The following is a 26,611-nucleotide window of genomic DNA, read 5'->3' on the forward strand; positions in this document are numbered from 1 at the left end:
TACACAAAACAGAAATAGATCCACAGACATAGAAAACAAATTTATGGTTACCAAAGGGGAAGGGGGAGGGAGGGATAAATTATGAGTTTGGGATTAACATATACACACTACTCCATATAAAACAGATAATCAGTAAGGACCTACTGTATAGCACAGGGAACTGTACTCAATATTTTATAATAACCTATAAGGGAAAAGAATCTGAAAAAGAACTTATATACAAAACTTATATAACTAAATCACTTTGTTGTACACCTGAAACTAACACAACATTGTAAATCAACTATATTTCAACAAAAATTTTTTTTAAAAGGAAAAAAATAATTTAAAAAAAGACTGGATGAGATCACTTTGGGAGTAAATGCACAGAGGAGGAGAAGAGGTTCCAGAACTCTTGCTTTTCCTCTTGGTCCCCAGGGAGTGCTCTTAGTAGCAGGAGCTGCTAGCTAGTTTGAGCCTCATGGATCAGCAAAAGGGGTAGGTGGAGGGGGGCAGAGGTTTCCACATGTCAGTAGGAGCTCCAGTAGAGGGACAAAGTGGGTACTTATTAAGGTTAAAAATTTAAAGATTTTACATTGAGTTTGTACATTTTACTTTCTGTCAGTTTTTAAAAGCAACTTTATTGAGATACAATCCATATACCATACAATTCACCCATTTAAAGTATACAGTTCAGTTGTTTTCAGTATATTCACAGTTATGCAACAAACCAAAATCTGTTTAGAGCATTTTCATCATCCCATGAAGAAACCCCATACCCAGGAGCAGCCCAACGCCTCCAGCCCTAGGCAACCACTAATTTACTTTCTTTTTTTAAAAAAATTATTTAATTAATTTATTTTTGACTGCATTGGGTCTTTGTTGATGCATGCAGGCTTTCTCTAGTTGTGGTGAGTGGGGGCTAACTCTTTGTTGCAGTGCACGGGCTCTAGGTGCACGGGCTCAGTAGTTGTGGCGCACGGGCTTCATTGCTCCGCAGCATGTGGGATCTTCCCAGACCAGGGCTCGAAACCATGTCCCCTGCATTGGCAGGCGGATTCTTAACCATTGCACCACCAGGGAAGTCCCTCTATTTCTTCTTGATTCAGTTTCACTAGTTTGTGTCTTTCTTGAAATTTGTCCACTTCATCTAGGTTATCTAATTTATTGGCATAAAATTATTCATAATATTCCCTTATAATGATTTTTATTTCTGTAATATTGGTAGGAATGATGTTCCCTTTTGATTCTAGTAATTTTTTTTTTTTTTTTTTTTTGGCTGCACTACTCAGCTTGCAGGATCTCAATTCTCCAGTCAGGGATTGAACCCAGGCCCTCGGCAGTGAAAGCATAGAATTCCAACCACTGGACCACCAGTGAATTCCCTGGTTCTAGAAATTTGAGTCTTCTCTTTTTTTGTTGATCAGTCTAGCTAAAGGTTTGTCAGTTTTGTTGATCTTTTTAAAGAATTACCTTTTGGTTTCATTCATTTTCTCTATTTTCTATTTCAGTAATTACGCTCTAATCTTTATTTCCTTACATCTTGCTTTGGGTTTAGTTTGAGATTTTCCTAGTTTCTTAAAGTGCAAACTTAGGTTGATTTGTGATTTTTTTTTCTTAATGTAGATATTTACAGCTATACATTTCCCTTTGTGCACTGCTTTGGTTATATCTCATATGTTTTGGTATATTACTTGTTTGTTTCCATTCATTACAAAATATTTTTTAACTTCTTTTGAGATTTCTTCTTTGACTACTTATTTATGAGTATGTTGTTTAATTTTCACATATTTGTAAATTTCCAAGCTTTGTTACTGATTTCTAATTTCATTCCTTTGTGGTTGCAGAACATACTTCGTATGATTGAATCTTTTTAAATTTGAGACTTGTTTTATGACCTACCATGTGGTCTATCCTGCAGAATGGTCCTTGTGTGCTTTAAGAATGTGCATTCTGCTATTGTTGGGTGGTGTCCAATAGATGTTTCTTAGGTCTAGTTGATTTATAGTGTTGTTCAAATCTGTTTTCTTGTTGACCTTTGGCCTGCTTGCTCTATTCATTATTGAAAGTGAGCTATTATTCTCCAAATATTATTGTTGAATTGTATATTTTCCTTTCAATTTTGTTAGGTGTTGCTTCATGTATTTTGTGGCCCTGTTGTTAGATGCACATATGTCTATAATTGTTATATTTTCCTGATAGATTGACCCTTTAATCATTGTAAAATGTTCTCCTTTATTTCTAGTAACACTTTTTTTTTTGGTTTGTTCTAAAGTCTATTACTCTTTTATTAGCATAGCTACTCCACTTTTCTTATGGTTACTCCTTACATGATATATTACTGATATATCATGTGTATCTATGATAGATATGGTCTATATCATATATACCTAAATAATTCACATATACATATACATGTATGAATTACTTAGATTATGACTAATGCAGGCATGTCAAGTCAGTGGAGAGATTATATACTACATGATGCTGGGACATTGCATAACTCTTTGGAAAAATTCAAATTAAGATTCCTATTTTATACTATATGTTACCAAAATAGACTAAAAAAAGAGTCTATTTTTTTATCTATCAAGTTGACAGAGACTTTAATAAAGTTATAATGCCCAGTACTGCTAAGGAGACATAGAGAAGAAAGTAGTTTTATACTCTACTGTTGGGGAATAAAATGATAACAATCAAACTGGTCTTAAAATTTGAACATTATTATATCACGCCTAGGTATTTATTCTAATGAAAAAAATCATTAGTGTATGCAAAGATTTGGTTACAAACACATTACTGTTTAAATAGCCCCAAACTGAAAAAAAAAAAATAGCCCCAAACTGAAAAATATCTAAATGCTCAATAATTGGGTATTAAATAAATTATGATGCATCTACATATATATAAATGTGGAATGAGAAACCCCTTGAAAATGTGAAAGAGAGGGCAGACAGCAGAAGCAAGAAGAACTACAATCCTTCAGCCTGTGGATCAAAAACCACATTCACAGAGATACACAAGATGAAAAGGCAGATGGCTATGTACCAGATGAAGGAACAAGATAAATCCCCTGAAAAACAACTAAATGAAGTGGAGATAGTCAACCTTCCACATAAAGAATTCAGAATAATGATAGTGAAGATGATCCAGGACCTCGGAAAAAGAATGGAGGCAAAGATCAAGAAGATGCAAGAAATGTTTAACAAAGACCTAGAAGAATTAAAGAACAAACAAACAGAGATGAACAATACAATAACTGAAATGAAAACTACACTAGAAGGAATCAATAGCAGAATAACTGAGGCAGAAGAACGGATAAGTGACCTGGAAGACAGAATGGTGGAATTCACTGCTGCGGAACAGAATAAAGAAAAAAGAATTAAAAGAAATGAAGACAGCCTAAGAGACCTCTGGGACAACATTAAACGCAACAACATTCGCATTATAGGGGTCCCAGAAGGAGAAGAGAGAAAGGACCTGAGAAAATATTTGAAGAGATTATAGTCGAAAACTTCCCTAACATGGGAAAGGAAATAGCCACCGAAGTCCAGGAAGCACAGCGAGTCCCATACAGGAGAAACCCAAGGAGAAACATGCAGAGACACACAGTAATCAAACTGGCAAAAATTAAAAACAAAGAAAAATTATTGAAAGCAGCAAGGGAAAAATGACAAATAACATACAAGGGAACTCCCATAAGGTTAACAGCTGATTTCTCAGCAGAAACTCTACAAGTCAGAAGGATTGGCATGATATACTTAAAGTGATGAAAGGGAAGAACCGACAACCAAGATTACTCTACCCGGCAAGGATCTCATTGAGATTCGATGGAGAAATCAAAAGCTTTACAGACAAGCAAAAGCTAAGAGAATTCAGCACCACCAAACCAGTTCTACAACAAATGCTAAAGGAACTTCTCTAAGTGGGAAACACAAGAGAAGAAAAAGAAAGACCTACAAAAACAAACCCAAAACAATTAAGAAAATGGTCATAAGAACATACATATCAATAATTACCTTAAATGTGAGTGGATTAAGCGCTCCAACCAAAAGACACAGGCTTGCTGAATGGATACAAAAACAAGACCCATATATATGCTGTCTAAAAGAGACCATTTCAGATCTAGGGACACATACAGACTGAAAGTGAGGGGATGGAAAAAGATATTCCATGCACATGGAAACCAAAAGAAAGCTGGAGTAGCAATACTCATATCTGATAAGATAGACTTTAAAATAAAGAATGTTACAAGAGATAAGGAAGGACACTACATAATGATCAATGGATCAATCCAAGAAGAAGATATAACAATTATAAATATATATGCACCCAACATAGGAGCACCTCAATACATAAGGCAACTGCTAACAGCTATAAAACAGGAAATCGACAGTAACACAATAATGGTGGGGGACTTAAACACCTCACTTACACCAGAACAGATCATCCAAACTGAAAATAAATAAGGAAACAGAAGCTTTAAATGACACAATAGACCAGATAGATTTAATTGATATTCATAGGACATTCCACCCAAAAACAGCAGATTACACTTTCTTCTCAAGTGCGCACGGAACATTCTCCAGGATAGACCACATCTCGGGTCACAAATCAAGACTCAGTAAATTTAAGAAAATTGAAATCATATCCAGCATCTTTTCTGACCACAATGCTATGAGATTAGAAATGAATTACAGGGAAAAATACATAAAAAACACAAACACATGGAGGCTAAACAATACATTACTAAATAACCAAGAGATCACTGAAGAAATCAAAGAGGAAATCAAAAAATACCTGGAGACAAATGACAATGAAAACACGATGATCCAAAACCTATGGGATGCAACAAAAGCAGTTCTAAGAGGGAGGTTTATAGCTATACAAGCCTACCTCAAGAAACAAGAAAAATCTCAAATAAACAATCTAACCTTACACCTAAGGGAACTAGAGAAAGAAGAACAAACTAAACCCAAGGTTAGTAGAAGGAAAGAAATCATAAAGACCAGAGCAGAAATAAATGAAATAGAAACAAAGAAAACAATAGCAAAGATCAATAAAACTAAAAGCTGGTTCTTTGAGAAGATAAACAAAATTGATAAACCATTAGCCAGACTCATAAAGAAAAAGAGGGAGAGGACTCAATAAAATTAGAAATGAAAAAGGAAAAGTTGCAACAGACACCACAGAAATACAAAGCATCCTAAGAGACTACTACAAGCAACTCTATGCCAATAAAATGGACAACCTGGAAGACGTGGACAAATTCTTAGAAAGGTATAACCTTCCAAGACTGAACCAGGAAGAAATAGAAAATACGAACAGACCAATCACAAGTAATGAAATTGAAAATGTGATTAAAAATCTTCCAACAAACAAAGTCCAGGACCAGATGGCTTCACAGGTGAATTCGATCAAACACCCATCCTTCTCAAACTCTTCCAAAAAACTGCAGAGGAAGGAACACTCCCAAACTCATTCTATGAGGCCACCATCACCCTGATACCAAAACCAGACAAAGATACTACAAAAGAGAAAATTACAGACCAATATCACTGATGAATATAGATGCAAAAATCCTCAACAAAATACTAGCAAACAGAATCGAACAACACATTAAAAGGATCATACACCATGATGAAGTGGGATTTATCCCAGGGAGGCAAGGATTTTTCAATATACGCAAATCAATCAATGTTATACACCATAATAACAAATTGAAGAATAAAAACCATATGATCATCTCAATAGATGCAGAAAAAGCTTTTGACAAAATTCAACACCCATTTATGATAAAAACTCTCCAGAAAGTGGGCATAGAGGGAACCTACTTCAACATAATAATGGCCATATATGACAAACCCACTGCAAACATCATTCTCAATGGTGAAAAACTGAAAGCATTTCCTGTAAGATCAGGAAAAAGACAAGGATGTCCACACTTGACACTATTATTCAACATAGTTTTGGAAGTCCTAGACACGGCAATCAGAGAAGAAAAAGAAATAAAAGGAATACAAATTGGAAAAGAAGAAGTAAAACTGTCACTGTTTGCAGATGACATGATACTATACATAGAGAATCCTAAGGATGCCACCAGAAAACTACTAGAGCTAATCAATGAATTTGGTAAAGTTGCAGGATACTAAATTAATGCACAGAAATCTCTTGCATTCCTGTACACTAATGATGAAAAATCTGAAAGAGACATTAAGGAAACACTCCCATTTACCATTGCAACAAAAAGAATAAAATACCTAGGAATAAACTTACCTAGGGAGACAAAAGACCTGTGTGCAGAAAACTATAAGACACTGATGAAAGAAATTAAAGATGACACCAACACATGGAGAGATATACCATGTTCTTGGATTGGAAGAATCAATATCGTGAAAATGACTATACTCTCCAAAGCAATCTATAGATTCAATGCAATCCCTATCAAATTATCAATGGCATTTTTTATGGAACTAGAACAAAAAATTTTAAAATCTGTATGGAGACACAAAAGACCCCGAATAGCCAAAGCAATCTTGAGAATGAAAAACGGAGCTGGAGGAATCACACTCCGACTTCAGACTATACTACAAAGCTACAGTAATCAAGACAATATGGTACTGACACAAAAACAGAAACATAGATCAATGGAACAAGATAGAAAGCCCAGAGATAAACCCATGCACCTATGATCAACTAATCTATGACAAAGGAGGAAGGATATACAACGGAGAAAAGACAGTCTCTTCAATAAGTGGTGCTGGGAAAACTGGACAGCTACATGTGAAAGAATGAAATTAGAACACTCCCTAACACCATACACAAAAATAAACTCAAAATGGATTCGAGACCTAAATGTAAGACTGGACACTATAAAACTCTTAGAGGAAAACATAGGAAGAACACTCTTTGACATAAATCACAGCAAAATCTTTTTTGATCCACCTCCTAGAGTAATGGAAATCAAAACAAAAATAAACAAATGGGACCTAATGAAACTTCAAAGCTTTTGCACAGCAAAGGAAACCATAAACAAGACGAAAAGACAACCCTCAGAATGGGAGAAAATATTTGCAAACGAATCAACGGACAAAGGATTAATCTTCAAAATATATAAACAGCTCATGCAGCTCAATATTAAAGAAACAAACAACCCAATCCAAAAATGGGTGTTAGACCTAAATAGACATTCCTCCAAAGAAGACATACAGATGGCCAAGAAGCACATGAAAAGCTGCTCAACATCACTAATTAGTAGAGAAATGCAAATCAAAACTACAATGAAGTATCACCTCACACCAGTTAGAATGGGCATCATCAGAAAATCTACAAACAACAAATACTGGAGAGGATGTGGAGAAAAGGAACCCTATTGCACTGTTGGTGGGAATGTAAATTGATACAGCCACTATGCAGAACAGTATGGAGGTTCCTTAAAAAACTAAAAATAGAATTACCATATGATCCAGCAATCCCACTCCTGGGCATATACCCAGAGAAAACCATAATTCAAAAAGACACATGCACCCCAATGTTCATTGCAGCACTATTTACAATAGCCAGGTCATGGAAGCAACCTAAATGCCCATCGACAGATGAATGGATAAAGAAGTTGTGGTACATATATACAATGGAATATTACTCAGCCATAAAAAGGAACGAAACTGGGTCATTTGTTGAGACGTGGATGGATCTAGAGACTGTCATACAGAGTGAAGTAAGTCAGAAACAGAAAAACAAATACCGTATATTAACACATGTATGTGGAACCTAGAAAAATGGTACAGATGAACTGGTTTGCAGGGCTGAAGTTGAGACACAGATGTAGAGAACAAACTTATGGACACCAAAGGGGGAAAGCCACGGGGGTGGGGTGGGGTGAGGATGGTGGTGTGATGAATTGGGCGATTGGAATTGACATGTATACACTGATGTGTATAAAATTGAGGACTAATAAGAACCTGCTGTATAAAAAAAATTGTGAAAGATTCTTTAATGGTATGGGAAGATTATTATGATATAGTAAATGAAAAGAAGGTTACAAAATGGTATGTACAGTTTAACTTCACTCTTATTAAGATAATACATAATATGTATATGCAAAAAACAATGACCCAAAAGTTAAAAATTATGTCTGAGTATTCAACATTATGGGTTGTTTATTTTGTGCTTCTCCTCTCTTCTTCCCCATGATTTTCTATAACATCCTGTCTTATTTTTTACTAAGAAAAAGGAAGAATGATTTAAAAATTCATTAAGATGTTAAGATGTGGAGACACACACACACACACACACACACACACACACACACACACACACACACACACTGGAATACTACTCAGCCATAAAAAAGTATGGAATCTTGCCATTTGCAGCAATGCAGATGGCCTTGGAGGGTATTATGCTAAGTGAAATAAGTCAAAGACAAATACTGTATGATACCACTTACATGTGAAATCTAAAAAAATAGAACGAACTAGTGAATTTAACAAAAATGCAGACTCAAAAGTATAGAGGACTAGTGGTTAACAGTGGGGAAAGGGAAAGGAGGAGGGGAAATATAGGGGGAGGGGATTAAGAGGTACAAACTACTGTGTATGAAGTATGCTACAAGGATATATTGTACAACATGGGGAATATAGCCAATATTTTATAATAACTATAAGTGGAGTATAACCTTTAAAAATTGCGAATCACTATATTGCACACCTGTAACATACATAATATTGTATATCAACTATACTTCAGTTTTTTAAAAAGATGTTATTTTTGCCTGTTAGTAAAGGCAAAGATGATTTCAAATGCAATACACAGTATTGGTAAGAATTTGGGGTAAATGAGCATGCACAAAATGTATGCTGCTAATAGTAGAAATTGTTACTAATGTCATTGGCACTGGCAACACAAATCAAAAGCCTTAAAAACAGAAGTATTTTCACTTCTAGGGGTTAAGGAAATCATTAGGGATGGATACAAAAAATGCATATATAAACTCAAATGTCCATTTTTAGGTTCCTGGCTAAATAAATTACACCTGTATGGGCAATATATGTATTAAAAATCACATTGCAAGATACTTACTGACATAGAGGCCAGTATATTAAAGGCAAAACAGCCAATATTGTCCCATATAGTACTGATTTAATATGAAAATGTATGTTTCCTAAAGCTAACGTAACAAATTACCACAAACTGGATGGCTTAAAACAGCTGAAATTTATTCTACCACAGTTCAGGCCAGAAGTCCAAAATCAAGGTGTTGGCAAGGCTGGTTCCTTCTGGAGGCTGTGGAGGAGAATCTGTTCATGCTTCTCTCCTAGCTTCTGGTGGTTGCTGGTAATCCTTGGTGTTCCTTGGCTTGTAGCTGCACAGCACCAATCTCTGCTTATTGCCTCGTGGCCCTATCCCTTGTGTTTCTTATGTCCTCTCCTCTTCTTATAAGGACAACAGTCATTGGATTTAGGGCCCACCCTATCTAGTATGACTGCATCTTAACTAATTTTATCTGCCAAGATCCTATTTCCAATTAAGGCCACATTCTGAGATTCTGGGTTGACATGCATTTTTGTAGGACACTATTCAACCCACTACATGTATATAACATACATATAAAAAGATTGGATAGCTACATGAACAGTATTTCAGGGTGGGTTTATGGATGATTTAAATTTTTTTTTGTTTTTCTGCATTTTAAAATAAATAGCTTACTGTACTGAAGTTGCATTTATGTAGAGATTAAGTTCTTAATTTATTGAATGAGGTGAACATTACTTGCAGTCAAAAATTACTCTCCCCCCAAACCACTTTTTTCCCTCCTACAGCTCAAAATATACAGAATACATCATTTTATACATAGTGTATCTTCTCTCAAAATCATCCAACACAGCCAATTCTTCCTCCAGCAGTGGAACATATTACTGACCCTCTGGGTGAGCACCAGATGAAGCTGTTGACTTAGTTTAGTATATTTTACAAAAAAGAAAGGTTTTCTAAAGCATGGCAGTATAGTTGAATGTGTTCAAGTTAAATGAGGGGTGATGAGACTCCACTGTTCTACTTTTGTAGTTTGAGGAAAAACAAATTTCTTTCATATTTATTAAAAAAACACTGCAAACAACAGTGATGAATTAGGAAAGTCTCTAAGACCAAGGGAAAAAATAATTACTGATCTTCAAAATGGACTTCTTTAAGAGGTTAGGTATATCTCTGGGTCTTTCGGGATTTTTAAAGGTCCAGGGGAAGAAAACTTCGGGAAATAATAATATTGTGGATATAATTATAGCCAACTTCTGTCTCTTAAAAATTCTTCCACTTTCCTTTTAAAGATTTATGACTATGGTTTCCTTCATAACTGGAATAAGATAAATTATATATAAAAATAAAAACACATTGTCATGTACAGAGGCTGACATCATGGGTAGTCAAAGAATATGTTTAATAAAAAATAATTAAACTTCCATTTGCTCTATAGAACATCATAGAAAGTAATTTAATAAATTACAAATGACTTTTTAAGACGTTTGCTCAACTACAGAAAGCAAATTCAGACTACACAAAACACAACTGGTAAATATTGCAATGTCCAAAAGAAAAATTGGACTAAGACTTGAATCATGAAACCTGAAACAAGGGCTATAAATACAAGGCAATAACAGCTATAATTCTTTTAGTAACTACCAACACATACTTGGATATCCTTTCAACTGCAACTTTAGTATTATGTAATTCTACTGATTTCTTTTCTTATAACCCTTAACTTTACACAACCATGTTTGCATGTTTTTTTAAGCTGATAGCTGGACAACTTTTCCCCAATCAGTACTAGATAGAAGTGTCTTGAAACCCAAGAGAATGTTTAAAGTTAATACTAGCCTTAATGCTTTGAAAACTGCAACTGCCTTATTACATAGAATCACTAAGATGTTAACCAAATTCATTTGATCATAATTAGGAAAATACTTTATCTCATAAATTTGATATAAATTAGATTTTAGTGACAAGATCTAGGGCTTTTTTCCCCTTTATTTTAAATTGGAGACAGAAAGGAATGAAGATCATGTGGGTATAACTAGGGGGAGAGAAGGGAAATGTGGATGGTGCTGAAATACTTTACCGGCAAACTAAGTTAACTGTGTTTGAAAAACTTTGGCTATCTCATAGGTGTATTCTAGTTAAACAAAGGTGCAATACTGCAAAGGGAAGATACTAAATATGTAATATATCATTTTCATGATGAAGAATTACTACCCACTTCTCCTGGAAGGGCATTATAGTGACTATTGCTAAGACATTGCATAAAGGACTATCAATTCAAAGTACTATTTTGGGAAAATACAAAAATCAATACAATCCCAATGGAACTTATATAATTTTGTAAATACATATAACACTGTCTCTCTAATAAGGGGTTAGTTATTTTACATACAGAAACATAATTTACTGGTAAAGGTCTTGGAAAATCCAATATACTTGCTTAATTCATGACAAAGCAATAGAGTTCCATCAAAACATACTAAAAGTTATTTTTTCTCTGGGAGAGAAGTGGGGTACTTTTCCCCTCGCAAACTTTATCACTGACTTATTTTTAAGTACCAGAAAAACGCTAACACTTGTCTCTCCTTAGGATGTAAATGATATTTTATTTCCAATTCAGTTCTAATTGCTTTAAATGTATATGAAGGTGAACCTGGACCTCTACCTTGTCAGAATAATAGCAGCTTTAGCAGGAGAAATTGTATCACAAATCAAACAGACAAATTTTACATGGTAAAGGGTTCTAAGAAATTGATCAGAAGCCTTTGGCTTCATTTTTTGTGGTTCATAGGAGTAACGTATATTTTTTTGAGATTATTCAAAGTGCATTTTCAAAATGGGCAACTCAGTATATTTAATATAAACTGATAACCCAACACTGATTCTGGGCAACATTTAGTTTGCTTATACGTAGAAACTCAAAATGAATTGAGACTATCTGCATATTACTTTACCCTATTATCTGTTAATTCCGGAATATTTCCATGACGTAAAACACAAATAGAAATCTACACAAATAAAGCAAACAAACAATTTCTTTTACATGAAGTATGCTGTGTTGAAAGTTCTTTTCAGTGGCATTTCATGAGTTTGCCTTTTCTGAACCCTGGAAACAGACATTACTCATCTGAGACAATTATTTCTAATAGGAGGCCAAACTTTGAAGAGCTGAAACTAAATATGTCTAGAGGGTGCCAAAGTTACATGACACAGGATTATTTCATGACTTTACTGATTTTAAGAGTTAAGCTCAGCAAAAAGCAAGTCATATTTCTTGCCAGATTAACATGATATATAGGATGTGTTTAAAAAACCCCTGAAAACAAGTATAGAATTAGAAACGAATGTAAACTTCCTAAACTAACTCAGCTGAGGTAACAGGTAGCCAGTTAAATTGGCTGATTGGGAAACTTATTTCTTCTTTAAAACACACTTGTACCTGAATTGGAAATATCAGCAGTGCATCACAACACTAGAGCATTTTCATGTAATTAAAGCAATGGATGGTGATGTAGATTCTACAGCTTTCATGACATTCATTAGCTGCCCAAATTATTGCTGAGTTTTGATCTGTAAATTATAGGTGTCAAGGAGGCTGTAAAACTATATTCAAATTAAATCAGTAATATGCATAAAGTATTCTGTGTTCACTGCAAATATATTAAATATACAACTCTTATTGAGCATAATTTTCATAAAATTAACCCCCAACAAAATTATAATGCCTTTTGTTGTAATTTTACACCTTTATGTATTTGATAGTACATACGAGTTCAGAAACTTATGAATCTTAAGAAATATTACATGCAAAACGTCTCTGAAAGCAGTTTGCACTTCTAAACAAATAACTGAAATGTTCAGTCAGTAAGTTATTGATGCACTCAACACTGGGGTATTTACAATTAATAATTAAAGAAAAAAAATCCAAAATCAGTTCATAATTTAAGTGCAGTCTGGGAATCAGTCTTCATTACTAGAATCTGAATCCTCAGATGACGATGGTGTACTATCAGATCCAGATGAAGCATCAGCTTTCTCTGAACCCTCATCTGTGCTGTTTTCATTGAGAGGACTCGGTTCAGTTCCCCCTTTGTCTTCCTGATCTCCAACTCTGGAATCTTCTTCCTTTACTTCTACAGACTTAGATGAGCCTAAGTCACTGTTTTTATTTTTCTGTACATCAAAAGTATTGGACTGGGACAAAGTTGGAATATGAAGATTAAGGCCTGGAGTGAGAAGCATCCCTGGATAAAGTATATTAGATAGTAATAGTGGGTTAAGAGCTAACGGGTTGGCAGCTGCAGCTGCACTTAATGCAGCAGTAGAGGATGTTGAAGGAGAACTTGACACAGAGCTTTCACCACCATTCTCTGAATTTTGGCTCTCTGTCCTTTCTTTTTTTCCTTCTAGCTCCGTAGAGTCATTTCCCTTTTTTTCTTCTGTTCCAGATTCTGTAGGCTTTGTCAGGAGTCCTCCCATGCCCAACAGATTTGGCAATCCAGTCATTCCTGACAGCAGCATGGGGAACATGGCAGCCACGTTTTTAGCTTCTCCTCCAGAAGAAAGGCCAGCAGGCATTCCCATCAGCCCTGCAGTTACTTGCAGTGACTGCAAGTTTTGTAGGTTTTGTTGTAAGGCCTGAAGAGTTGTGAGGTCCACACCTGGAAGTAATCCATTGGCTAATAAAGGATTGCCTGAAATACTGGTGGCAGTTGCAGCTGCTGCTGCCGCAGTGGCCTTTGCAATTCCACTTTTAGGCCGTCTCCCTCGCCTGCTTACTTCCTCTCTCACAACGGGACCAGTGAGAATACGTTCATACATACTTTCTGGAAGAAATCCCTAAAAAAAAAAATCCATCAATAATAACCATTTTCAAATAAAATCAATAGCTATTAGTTTGTGATACAAATAAGCTATTAAAAATAGGTAATCATTCATAAACTTATTCTGTATTGATATAACCAATTACGAGAGAGATAACCCAATTTCATCTTAGTATAAGTAGTGGCTTGAAACAGCTCTTTTTCTCATTTTATCTTAAGAGGGCAGAAAGAGGTCTCTGGCCCTCTTTTACACTGTGAGGCATAAGTTAGTAGAATAGTTCTGGAAAACAGAAGGTCCGAAGAAATTTTTTCATGAGGGTTACTACTGCCATGCCCTTACATTTTTCACATCACCCATTGCTCTAGAAGACTAAAGGAGTGCCCCTCTTCTAATCTGGAAGAACAATAAGCAAAGGACAGAAGAAGTAAGTAAAGATTAAAATGAGATGCTTCATATGACTCTTTCCTGACTATCACTTTGGGAGTAAAGGAGACAGAGCCAAACCGAAAAAGATAATCGACAGGGGGGAAAAATCACTTGGCTCAGAACAGCAGTAGCACCTGCAGACTGGGAAGCACCAAGTCCAGGGCAATGGAGGGCAACCTATGCTACTTTCTTGAAATTCTCCCATGATTTTCTCAGGCTCAAAACTCCTAGAAGTAAAAAACAAACAAATGAACGAAAATTCCTAAAAGTTTTAGGAGTTTAGAACCACTAGACCAGCACTGTCTAATAGAAATAATGTAAGCCACGTATGTAATTTAAAATTTTCTAGTAGCCACAATTAAAAAAAGGTAAAATACGTGACACAAATTTTAGCAATATAGTCTATTTAACATAACAAAAACACTGCCATTTCAATATGTCATCTATGAATATTATTGAGATATTTTATATTCATTTTTCCAAACTAAGCCTTCAAAATCCAGAAACAGTGCTTCACACTTACAACACCTCCTACTTCAGACTAGCCAAATTTCAAGTGCTCAATAGCCACATGTGCCCGGTGGCTACCATTTGTGACACTGTAGCTCTAGACAGTGGTTTAAAAGACTCTCATGGGACTATTTTAAAATTTTGTTTTGAACTGATCAACTTATTTGTTCTCTTTACAAAAGCATTAAGGTTCACTACAGAAAACACGACAACAAAAAAATACAAATAAAAATATCATCCATAGTTTCACTGTTCAGAGATAACCACTGCTAACATTTCAGGATGTGTGCTTCCATCTTCCCCTTGTGCATATAAACAGATTTTACAATTCTCTTCACCTCTTTTCTAAAATAAAAAAAAAAAAATAGAATCATACTGAACATAGGTTTACTGCCTGTCTTTTTTATTTAGACACCTGTAGACATAATAGCTATTATTTATTCAGCACTTACCACATGGTTAGGCTTTGATACTCCAAGAGCTTAACTACTACTCCATTTAACAACACTGTGAACTTTTTCTCCCTTGTCATTAGATGTTCTTTTAAGATATAATTTTTAAAATAGTTGCAGTTTTTCAATATACTGATGGACCATTGGTATATTCCCAATTTTTATTACTGTATTATGATGAATAACCTTACATATATATATCTTTCCCCATCTTTGTTTTCTTAATATGCCTTTTAATCAATCAATCAATCAATTAATTAGGCCACACTGTGCAGCACATGGGATCTTAATTTCCCAACCAGGGATTGAACACATGCCCCATGCAATGGAAGCACAGAGTTCTAACCACTGGACCGCCAGAGAATCCCGCCCGTGCCGCCCAGTATCTTTGACTATTCATTGTGGTATTGCTCAAATAGTATCTTAGAGATTAAAATAAACACAAATCAGCATATATTGATGCTGCATTCTAACTCAACAGCATCTGAGAAATCTGTAACATATTCTGCAAAACAAAAATTATGAACTAAAAAATACCTTCACATATTCTTGGAATATTTTGTTAATTTTTAAAAATAAATTTATTTTTGGCTGTGTTGGGTCTTCGTTGCTGCACATGGGCTTCTCACTGTCGTGGCTTCCCTTGTTGCAGAACGTCGGCTCTGGGCGCGTGGGCCTCAGTAGTTGTGGCACATGGGCTCAGTAGTTGTGGCACATGGGCTTAGTTGCTCCATGGCATGTGGGATCTTCCTGGGCCAGGGATCGAACCTGTGTCCCTTGCATTGGCAGGCAGATTCCTAGCCACTGCGCCACCAGGGAAGCCCTATTTTGTTAATTCTTAAAATTTAATCTAAGTTATAATTAAATGGCATCTAATTTTAAAAATGATGTCTGAATTATTATTTATGAAATACTCACAGACTGCTTAACAACATCTCCCCATTCAGGAGCTACTCCATATTCTGTATTTTCTTTCAGGAACCGACATAAATCTTTCAGAGGGGGAGCAAAGGCACCTCCAACCTATAAATGAAAAACAGATCGTTGGACACTTAAAAGCACTATTAAATATGAAGACATTTCTTGCTTTTATTCTGTGCTGTACAGAGTGTATTTATTTATTTATTTATTTTTGCGGCACGCGGGCCTCTCCCTGTTGTGGCCTCTCCCGTTGCGGAGCACAGGCTCCGGACGCGCAGGCTCAGTGGCCATGGCTCACGGGCCCAGCCTCTCCGCGGGATGTGGGATCTTCCTGGTCCGGGGCACGAACCCGCGTCCCCTGCATCGGCAGGCGGACTCTCAACCACTGTGCCACCAGGGAAGCCCCAGAGTTTATTTTTTTAAAACACATGTATTCGTTGAACCACTTTTGACAATCTTTATTACATTAAAAAGGACTACCACAATCCACAAGAACTATTAATATACTATATAAACATGTGCTAATGTAAATTTTAAATGTCTTTCTTTCTTTAAAATTAATTAATTAATTTTGGCTGCATTGGGTCTTTGTTGCTGCGGGCAGGCTTTCTCTAGTTGCGGCGAGCGGGGGCTACTCTTCGTTGCGGTGCGCAGGCTTCTTACTGTGGTGGCTTCTCTTGTTGCGGAGCACGGGCTCTAGGTGTGCGGGCTTCAGTAGTTGTGGCATGTGGGCTCAGTCGTTGTGGCTCGTGGGCTCTAGAGCGCAGGCTCAGTAGTTGTGGTACATAGGCTTAGTTGCTCCGCAGCATGTGGGATCTTCCTGGACCAGAGATCGAACCTGTGTCCCCTGCATTGGCAGGCGGATTCTTAACCACTGTGCCACCAGGGAAGTCCCTTAAATGTTTCTGAGTTACTGGAACAGTAAAATAAATAACTACCGTTTACTGTGAAATTACTATGTTGGGTAGGCAGTGTAGCCTAGTTAAGAGTATACCCTTCGGAGTCAGACTTACCACCTACATGAACTAGGGTATATCAGTAAATCTCTTTGAACCTCAGTTTTCTGATCTGCAAAATGGAGATAACAACACCTCCCTCATAGGGTTTTATGAAGATAATTCAAGTGCCTCAGCAAAGGTTCTGGCACATAATAAATATAAGCTATTATTATTATTATCATATTACCAACTATTGTGCTAAGGACTTTAGAGTACATAATTTATTTTAGTACTCGCTACATCCATTTGAGAAAGTATTATTTCTATTTTTCAAATGAAGGAACTAAGCCTCAGAGAAGTTATACAAGTTGCCTAAAGCTAGCTAGTAAGTGTTAGGATCAGCTTTCAAACTCAGGTCTCAAAAGCCCATGCACTTATCTATTATGTAAACTGATACCCTAAAAGTATAAAAATATACATATCCCTTTAAATGTTTAAATGATTTGAACCTACCAATTTAATGTTCCTTTGGAGTCTAAAGACACTTCTTGAATAATTCCTTTTTCCACACCTTTTTGAATGAATACATACTATATCTTGTTAGGATATAGACAGGGTTTAATATGGCTAGTTATAATACCTATAGGTATTCTTATCTAGTATTTCCTATAATCTTTACTTAGCCTCTCAAGTTTCTGTTGCCATCTCCTTTTTATTATGACCTTCATTAAGCTCCAGTTTAAACTGGAGGCCCTCTGTATGGTTTATGGGGATTCAGCAAGTGGATCTTTTCCTTAGTAACTGATCAATCCTCAAGTCTGCACTCTAGAAACTCAGAACAATAAAGAAATCTACAAACTAAAGGAAATGAACAGGACTTTTATCAGGTTACCAACAATGAAAAATAAAATTTAGGGTGTTTAATGTTAAACCTAACAAGTAAAAATTTAAAAAATGGTTCCATTTCCTTAAAACTGGCTAAGAGAAATTTATTCATATCTAGAAATGCTAATTTCATTATAAGATGAAGTGCAAAGATTTGTAACACAATCTATGCAAGCATAAAATTAAGTAAAATGCAACTAAAATGTCATCTTGTTCTTCCCCTAATACATCTATGACATCACTTTAAAGCACTAACAAAAGCTGAATAAGCTATCTCTACAAAATTGGGGAAAAATCAGTATCAATTTTAATGAGTTAGTGCATACGATAATATTAAGACAATTGTTATTTTAAAAGTAGTTTTCTTCCAATTTCAATATTTCTTCTGAGAAAGTCAAATGAGTTCATGTATTTTTTTTTTAATTTAATTTTATTTATTTATTTTTGGCTGTGTTGGTTCTTCGTTTCTGTGCGAGGGCTTTCTCTAATTGCGGCAAGTGGGAGCCACTCCTCATCGCGGTGCGCGGGCCTCTCACTATCGCGGCCTCTCCCATTGCGGAGCACAAGCTCCAGACGCGCAGGCTCAGTAATTGTGACTCACGGGGCTAGTTGCTCCGCGGCATGTGGGATCTTCCCAGACCAGGGCTCGAACCTGTGTCCTCTGCATTGGCAGGCGGATTCTTAACCACCGCGCCACCAGGGAAGCCCGAGTTCAGGTATTTTTATACTAGCAGTGAGGTCATTTAATAGAGAGCAAGACAGAACTAGGGAATTAATGTGACCTATGTAGGGTAATTTAATTTGTGAGTGAAGGAACTCAATGAGAAATTTGCTGTTTTTACTCTGAGGCCATTTCTTCTTTCTTACTTATTTTGTTGCTTGCTCATCAGAATAGAAAACAATAAAAATGTCAAAGCTATGAACTTACAAAAGGGTGCCACAAGTGTTCTATCATTTACTTTAGGAGGTAAAAGAGACATATACCAATCCAAACATAAAACAGACACAATTTGGGAAAACAAATGTTGAGCCACATTTGGTTCAGAAATAGACTTTGGAAAAACCTGACTGTTACCATTCATCAATCAATAAAGCAAGAAGGTAAACACAGGGATACTATTAGTGTATAAGGTACCTTTGTTTAAGACATTTTATTTCCATCTATCAGAAAATTATGTAATATGCCCATTTTGATAGAACGAGGCACTTAACAGCCAAATGATGGAAAATCACGTGATAAATATATAAATCTATAATGGCCATGATGAGAATAGTGTCCCCTTTTCAACAGTTTCTCGACTTTTGCACTACAGACATTTTGGACTGGTGTTGTAGGGGTTGGCCCCTGTGCTGCAGGAGGTGTAGCAGCATTCCGGGCCTCTATCCACTAGATGCCACTAGCATCCTTCCCCTGCTCACCACCTCCCCAACACCCACCTCCTTACTCCAAAGTTGTGACTACCGAAGATGTTTCCAGACGTTGCTAAACGTCACCTGGAGGACAAAGTGCCCCCTTTTGAGAACCACTGACTTACATGTAGTGCTCTTGCTCAGGGCCACTGCTTAGGCACAGATAATGTAAACTAACTTGCTTATTTCATTCAACAGCTTAGACAAAGATGTGGGATTTGAAATTAGACTGCATAAAATTGTAGTCCATGTCTTTTCCCACAAATCTTCTACATTTAACCCAACCAGGTCTGTTAGAAAATACTGCATAATGAAGTAGTGTTCTAGAGATCTCTTAAGCAGTGAATCAACATGAAAAATTAACAACAAATATATAAATACCTTTCTGGCATTTCTTCTGTTAATCAGCTGAACACGTTCTTCTCCAGTGAGACTATTCACATCTAGTTTATTGGGGTTTCTGCAACGATGCCTTTTTTGCTTGGGTCTCCCCTCATGGAGCTGCATTCTCTAAAATACATGGACAAAGGAATGGCTTGAAAATCTAACTGTGCAACTAGTACAAATAGGCTGATCCAAGAAATTTAGTCATATAAAATTGAAGATACGTTACAGATAAGATATATTAATACAGTTGACCCTTGAATAGCATGGGTCTGAAATGTGCAGGCTCACTCATATGTGGATTTTCTTCAATAAATACGTACTACAGGACTACACGATCCATGGCTGACTGCACCCAGGGATGCGGAACTGAGGACACGGAGGGCTAACTGTAAAGTCATACTCAAATTTTTGGCTGTGGGGGTGGCATGCATCAGTACTTCTGACAACCATACTGTCCAAGGGTCAACTGTGTATATTACATATTGAAGATTTATATTATATCATATATATTCTATCACATATCTTCAATATATCATATTAAAGAATTTACCCCATAGCTATATGTTAAAAATATTTAAGGTTTAAATATTTTTATATTTATTAATAAAAATGCTGAATAAGACAATGTTACATGAACCTTTTCCTCAAATTATATATTTGAAAAATTATTCAAGGCAATTATTAATAATGATCAGTATTATCTTTCTGTATGAAAGTAGGCTCCTGAAATGAGGAGGACATTGCTAGTTCTTTCCTTAAATGCCCTCAAAGATCACTGTATTTCTAGAGTGTTATTTGAAGGAGTTATCAATAATGCTGGAAGAGCTTCCTCTTTACATTTTCTCCTGATGAATTTCACGTGAAACATCAGATTTTCTCAGTGCTCTGATAGCATTTATATGTGTACTAGTGGCTTTCATTTCTCTTCATCTCACTAATAAACTTTCTTATCTCTTTTCACATAATCCTCACAATACTCAAAGATATTATTCTTTTCTAAAAAAATGTATTCATTTATTTTGGCTGCTCTGGGTCTTCATTGCGGCGTGCAGGCTCTAGAGTGCGCGGGTGGGCTGTACAGCACACGGGCTCAGTAGCTGCGGTACGCAGGCTCTCTAGTTGCGGTATGTGGGATCTTAGTTCCCCGACCAGGGATCAAACGCGGGCCGCCCTGCGTTGGGAGCAGAGTCTTCACCACTCGACCACCAGGGAAGTCCCCCAAAGATATTATTCTTATTTTACAAATGGGAATCAAGGCTCAGAGAAGATACCTTCCTCAAGGTCATGCAGCTAGCAGGTGGCAATAAAAACTCTATCAAACCATGCTGCTTACCTCTGTTAACAACTGTTAACAAAGTAAGGCTTGATGTCTGTAGTCATTTCTAAACAATTACAAATTCCAACAGACTAAAGCTCAAACTCTTCAGCATGGCATACCAGTCCCATCACAGCCTGGACTGAATTCATCTTTTCTATCCAATTACTATTACCCCACTCATTCCCTCACATACTCTGGAATATCAGACTAGTCACTGTTTTATGACTATATCCTTTTTAGACTCTCTTCATAATTGTTCTATAATGCCTAGAGTATCCTCCTCTTATCCTGCCTAGAATAAGTAGGCATTTGACCAGTATTAACCTGGTCAAATGCCTACTTATTCTTTTATCATCCACCAGTCATGTCAGCTCTATTTTCTATCTTTTCCCAGATACTCTGCTTGGGCAGAGTAATTATTCTTTTATCAGTTTCCATGGCAGTTTATACATACCACTGATATAGTACATATACCACGTTATGATCATTTTGTTGTAGAGATACCACAGCAAAGTGTGAGATCCAATATACCATTAATGTAAAGTGCCCTTGGAAATCATACCAGTTGTTATCTTGTATTCTGTACTCCAACAAATGCTACTTATAACAATGTTTTAAAATCTTAATAATAAAGTTATATAAAAATTAGGACAAAAGGTTTATTTGCAGGGAAAACGATGAACTCCTATAAGTTAAAAAAAAAAGTAATAAAGATTCCTTTGCAGTGGAAAGAGAAAGGTATGACAATCTTCAGAGACTAGAGTATAACTGCCATGAGGGCAAGAACTTTATATTGTTCACTGTTTTATCCTAAATCCCTTTAAATAGTAACTAGCACATAATAGTTGCTCAATAAAAATTTACTGACTGAATAAATGGTATTTTCTAACATGTTAATAAGTATAGGGTTAAACTAACAATTCTCATTATTTTTAGAATTGCAATACTCATTTTATGATTGCTCACCTTACTGACAACCCTTCCCCTCATAATTACAAGAGCTTTATTTGGTGCTTTTTTTTTTAAATCAAAAGAATTAACAGAAAGTTTATTTGAGAATTTGTGGCATCTTTTGAAAAAATTAGGGATATGAAAGGCATTCAAAAGCTAAGACTGAGGCTCCCTATTTTAGACTACCAGGTTATCTCTTGAGGACGACAATAGCAATGTAAAATATTAAACTAAATATATATTACAGAGACAAGTATATAAAAATATATATTACAGTCACATTCTAGGGACTGGAGCTTCTGTGGTTCTTTTGCATGAAAAAATAAGGTAATGAATTTTTTTGTTAATAAAATAACAATCACTTTACCTTTATATAGCACTTTTTAGTCTCCAAAAGACTTTCATTTTTAATTTTTTAAATCACTGACTCAGTAAATATTTACAAGGAACTAGATACCATCCCCTGTAGCAGGAATTACGTGCTAAGTCCTGGGGATACAAGGTGAATAGGACAGCCCTTAAGAAGTTCATGGGGTAGGGGACGACTTCAATGGGTTATCCAATTAATCTTCATAATGGAAGCAGATAGAACAAACCCACTAACTTCATTGTATAGAGGATATGCCATTACTCTTTTACCTTCTAAAATATATAGAAACATCAAGGGAGACTGATACAAAATTTGGTACATCAGCATCTGACAGTAAAGCATTACAAACTTAAATAATAGATTTCTATGAGTAAGAAAGACATATGCCCATAAGGTAGTGAGTAGAAAGTATTTCAGAGGATAAGAAAAATGCATATTAATATATCTGTTCTCCTCTTTGACTAATATAAACCATGCATCTGACAAGAACCAGAAGGTGTATTCTTATGAGATCTTAAGTGTAGCAGTTTGAACAGTGGATTTAAGACTTATTAGCTGTGTGGCCTTGCACTATTTATTGGGTTGGTCAAAAGGTTCATTTGGTGTTTTCCATAAGATGGCTCTAGTAGCACTTAGTTGTCTTTAACTTCATTCGAAACAATTTCGTTAGACTGTATTGTGACAGCTGTCATATCAGCGTGCATTTAAAAAAAAACTTATCAAAATTGGTGAATTTTTGCGTAGCCATTTTAATACTGAAGGTGGAAGAAAAAAAGCAACATTTTCGGCATATTAAGCTTTATTATTTCAAGAAAGGTAAAAACACAACCGAAACACAAAAACATATTTGTGCAGTATATGGAGAAAGGGCTGTGAGTGATCGAACGTGTCAAAAGTGGTTTGCGAAGTTTCGTGCCGGAGATTTCTCGCTGGATGGTGCTCCATGGTCGGGTAGACCAGTTGAAATTGATAGTGATCAAATTGAGACATTAACTGAGAACAATCAACATTATACCACGCGGGAGACAGCGGACATACTCAAAATATCCAAATCAAGTGTTGAAAATCATTTACACCAGCTTGGTTATGTGAATCGCTTTGATGTTTGGGTTCCATGTAAGTTAAGCAGAAAAAACCCTTCTTGATCGTATTTCCGCATGTGATTCTCTACTTAAACGTAATGAAAACGTTCCGTTTTTAAAACAAATTGTGACAGGAGATGAAAAATGGATACTGTACAACAATGTGGAACAGAAGAGATCGTAGGGCAAGCGAAATGAACCACCACTAACCACACCAAAGGCTGGTCTTCATCCAAAGAAGGTGATACTGTGTATATGGTGGGATTGGAAGGGAGTCCTCTATTATGAGCTCCTTCTGGAAAACCAAACGATTAATTCCAACAAGTACTGCTCCCAGTTAGACCAACTGAAAGCAGCACTCAATGAAAAGTGTTCGGAATTAGTCAACAGAAAGCACATAACCTTCCATCAGGATAACGCAAGACCGCATGTTTCTTTGATGACCAGGCAAAAACTGTTGCAGCTTGGCTGGGAAGTTCTGATTCATCCACCATATTCACCAGACATTGCATCTTCAGATTGCCATTTATTTTGGTCTTTACAAAATTCTCTTAATGGAAAAAACTTCAATTCCTTGGAAGACTATAAAAGGCACCTGGAAGAGTTCTTTGCTCAACAAGATAAAAAGTTTTGGGAAGATGGAATTATGAAGTTGCCTGAAAAATGGCAGAAGGTAGTGGAACAAAATGGTGAATATGTTGTTAAATAAAGTTCTTGGTGAAAATGAAAAATGTGTCTTTTATTTTTACTTAAAAACCGAAGGCACTTTTTGGCCAACCCAATATTTAAAATTTCAGTATTTCCATTTCTTTATAAAGTTATAATGATGCCATTCTGATAAAGTTAGGGGGTGTTAAATTAGGTAATCCATGCTAAGTATAAAGCCAAGCACACAGCTAAGTCTCAATAAATGTTTGCTATTATTATTTTTATTATTTTAAAACAAACTATTTGTGGGAAAAGATTGCAAGTTTTGTAACTTTACAATATTCATTGGGTCTATGATAGTACTCTGTATGTGAGAGGTGATTTTTATTACTTAAACACTTATTGAATGCAGAATGGAAAAATGGAAAATGATATTGTATTGTATCGAAAGATAGTCATTATTTTTTTCTGCTAATTTTCCTAAATCTTGGGCAGAACACATAAGTGGGTGAGAATTTATGCTTCATCATTATAGGTGTGACCAATCATAGAAGTAAAATATACCAAGTTTTATAAGGCATCACCTACAGGAATAAAAGCTCCTAAATCTTCCACATAACCTGGGTGCTCCTTAAGCCATTTTTCCAAATCCTTTCTCTTCGGTGCATCATCGCCTGCAAGTCTTGTCCCATCTTTAAGATTAATAACTGGAACGGGACTTTCTGTATCAGGAATTCCTTGAGGTTGAGTATAGGATAGTGCTGGATTTATCCCTGTAGAAATCTGTGAGGTGGTTAAGCCTAAAGTAACCTGTAGAAAAACATCAAATGACAATTTTATTTCCATGCTTTAGCATTCTGATTTTGGTCCAATGAAGCAATTCTTTTTGAAGAGGAAAAAAAAAGTTGTTTAAAGGTCAGCTAAATCTTTCAAATTTAAAATTTTCATGAATCTTAGCCAGTGCTGGATTCTACTGAGATACAATCTAAAGCTATATACTCCTAATTTTCTACTTATCTTTATTATTCTACAAAACATTCACAAACAGCAATATGTATATTTACGAGAATTGAATTTTGGACTCAAGGATCAGTAGTTTTTAAGCATTACTTTACTTACATGATTAGGTGGTTTATTTCTGTTGAAAAAGAGGATGTCAACACCTTCTACATTCTTCCTCCTTCCCCGCCTTTTTTTGACTACAGGCTGGTTGTCTAATAAAACTCCATTGGCACCAAGGGTTGACTGAATGGGAGTACCTAACAAATTAAAAATGCAAAAGAGTGATAAAAATCTAGTTCTTAAATTAAACGTAATTACTTTTCTAAATACATAGACATTTTGCGGGGGTTGGGGAGGGATGGAGTGGGAGTTTGAGATTAGCAGATACAAACTATTATATAGAGAATGGATAAACAACAAGGTCCTACTGTATAGCACAGGGAACTATATTCAGTATGCTGTGATAAACCATAATGGAAAAGAATATGAAAAAGAATGTATATATATGTATAACTGAATCACTTTGTTGTATAGCAGAAATTAATATAACATTGTAAATTAACTATACTCCAATAAAATAGAATAAAATAAATAATTAATGCTTGTAATGATACTCATGATCAAAGAAAAAGTTTATTTAAAAAAATGCATAGAAATTTAGTTCTTATTTTACAAGCAGTCAGACAAAATCAAGCAATTCTTGGATTAAAAATACCACCTCATTTCTCATTTAAAAACCAGGAGAATTGTAATCTAGGTCTCTTTCAAGTTTTGACTTGTCTCCTCAAATTTTTCCCCTGGATAGTCACACGTCTTTTCTTTTGTCCCCTTTTCGAGGAAGAACCATGCCTTTCTCATGTACAAGACAAACCTTTCCCCCTTTTTTGAACCCATTAATCCCTACTTTTTCTAAAAGTTTGTTTTATCATTTATCTTTGTTTTTTTGTGCCAAAATATCTTACTCTACATTAGATTCTTATCAACTTAAAAACATGGCCCAACTCAAATAAAAAATAAACTTCTTTCAGCTTTTTCATAACTTTCAAAACTTTTGAAAAGTTGGTTGCTATTATGCTCCCCTTTCTCATGACAACCTCACTCCTCAATTCCCACAGTCCACTCCTGCCCCAGCCTATTTAAGGTATTTTCTTTAAGACCACCACTGTTTCTTGCCAAATTAAACTGACGCTTCTCACTCTTCATTTCAGTAGGCACTCACTAAAAAATGTTTGTAAGAGGTATGAATGAAACAGTACCACGCATTCATTTTTTTCCTAATAAATAAATACACATTTATCAAACAGCTATGTACAAAGCACTATGATGATTCAAAGGTAAGACACAGTTCCTGTCCTTAAAGAGTACGTAATCTAGAACACTCTTATAAAAGAAAATATTAATAATGAGATGTTTGCTTAAAATGGTTCACAGTTTGTAGCGAGAAATGCATTTTCAATCATTCAAGGAGAATTTTT

General features: G+C 35.7%; 1 protein-coding gene across 14 annotated transcripts in view; it reads right to left on the bottom strand.

Moving 5' to 3' along the window:
• Window positions 1-10,395: 10,395 nt before the first annotated feature.
• CHD9 (chromodomain helicase DNA binding protein 9) overlaps window positions 10,396-26,611 on the bottom strand; it is a 244,096-nt gene continuing 227,880 nt past the window's right edge. For all 14 annotated transcript variants that reach the window (XM_073795587.1, XM_019932510.3, XM_019932504.3 and 11 more), the window contains 5 exons: window positions 25,254-25,393; window positions 24,723-24,944; window positions 19,760-19,888; window positions 16,143-16,247; window positions 10,396-13,851 (listed from right to left, as the gene is read on the bottom strand). In XM_073795587.1, coding sequence (XP_073651688.1) covers window positions 12,973-13,851; window positions 16,143-16,247; window positions 19,760-19,888; window positions 24,723-24,944; window positions 25,254-25,393 — 1,475 coding nt within the window. In that variant the 3' untranslated portion in view covers window positions 10,396-12,972. The remainder of the gene's footprint in view (window positions 13,852-16,142; window positions 16,248-19,759; window positions 19,889-24,722; window positions 24,945-25,253; window positions 25,394-26,611) is intronic.

This window comes from Tursiops truncatus, chromosome 19 (genome assembly GCF_011762595.2).
Source record: "Tursiops truncatus isolate mTurTru1 chromosome 19, mTurTru1.mat.Y, whole genome shotgun sequence".
Lineage (NCBI taxonomy): Eukaryota > Metazoa > Chordata > Mammalia > Artiodactyla > Delphinidae > Tursiops > Tursiops truncatus.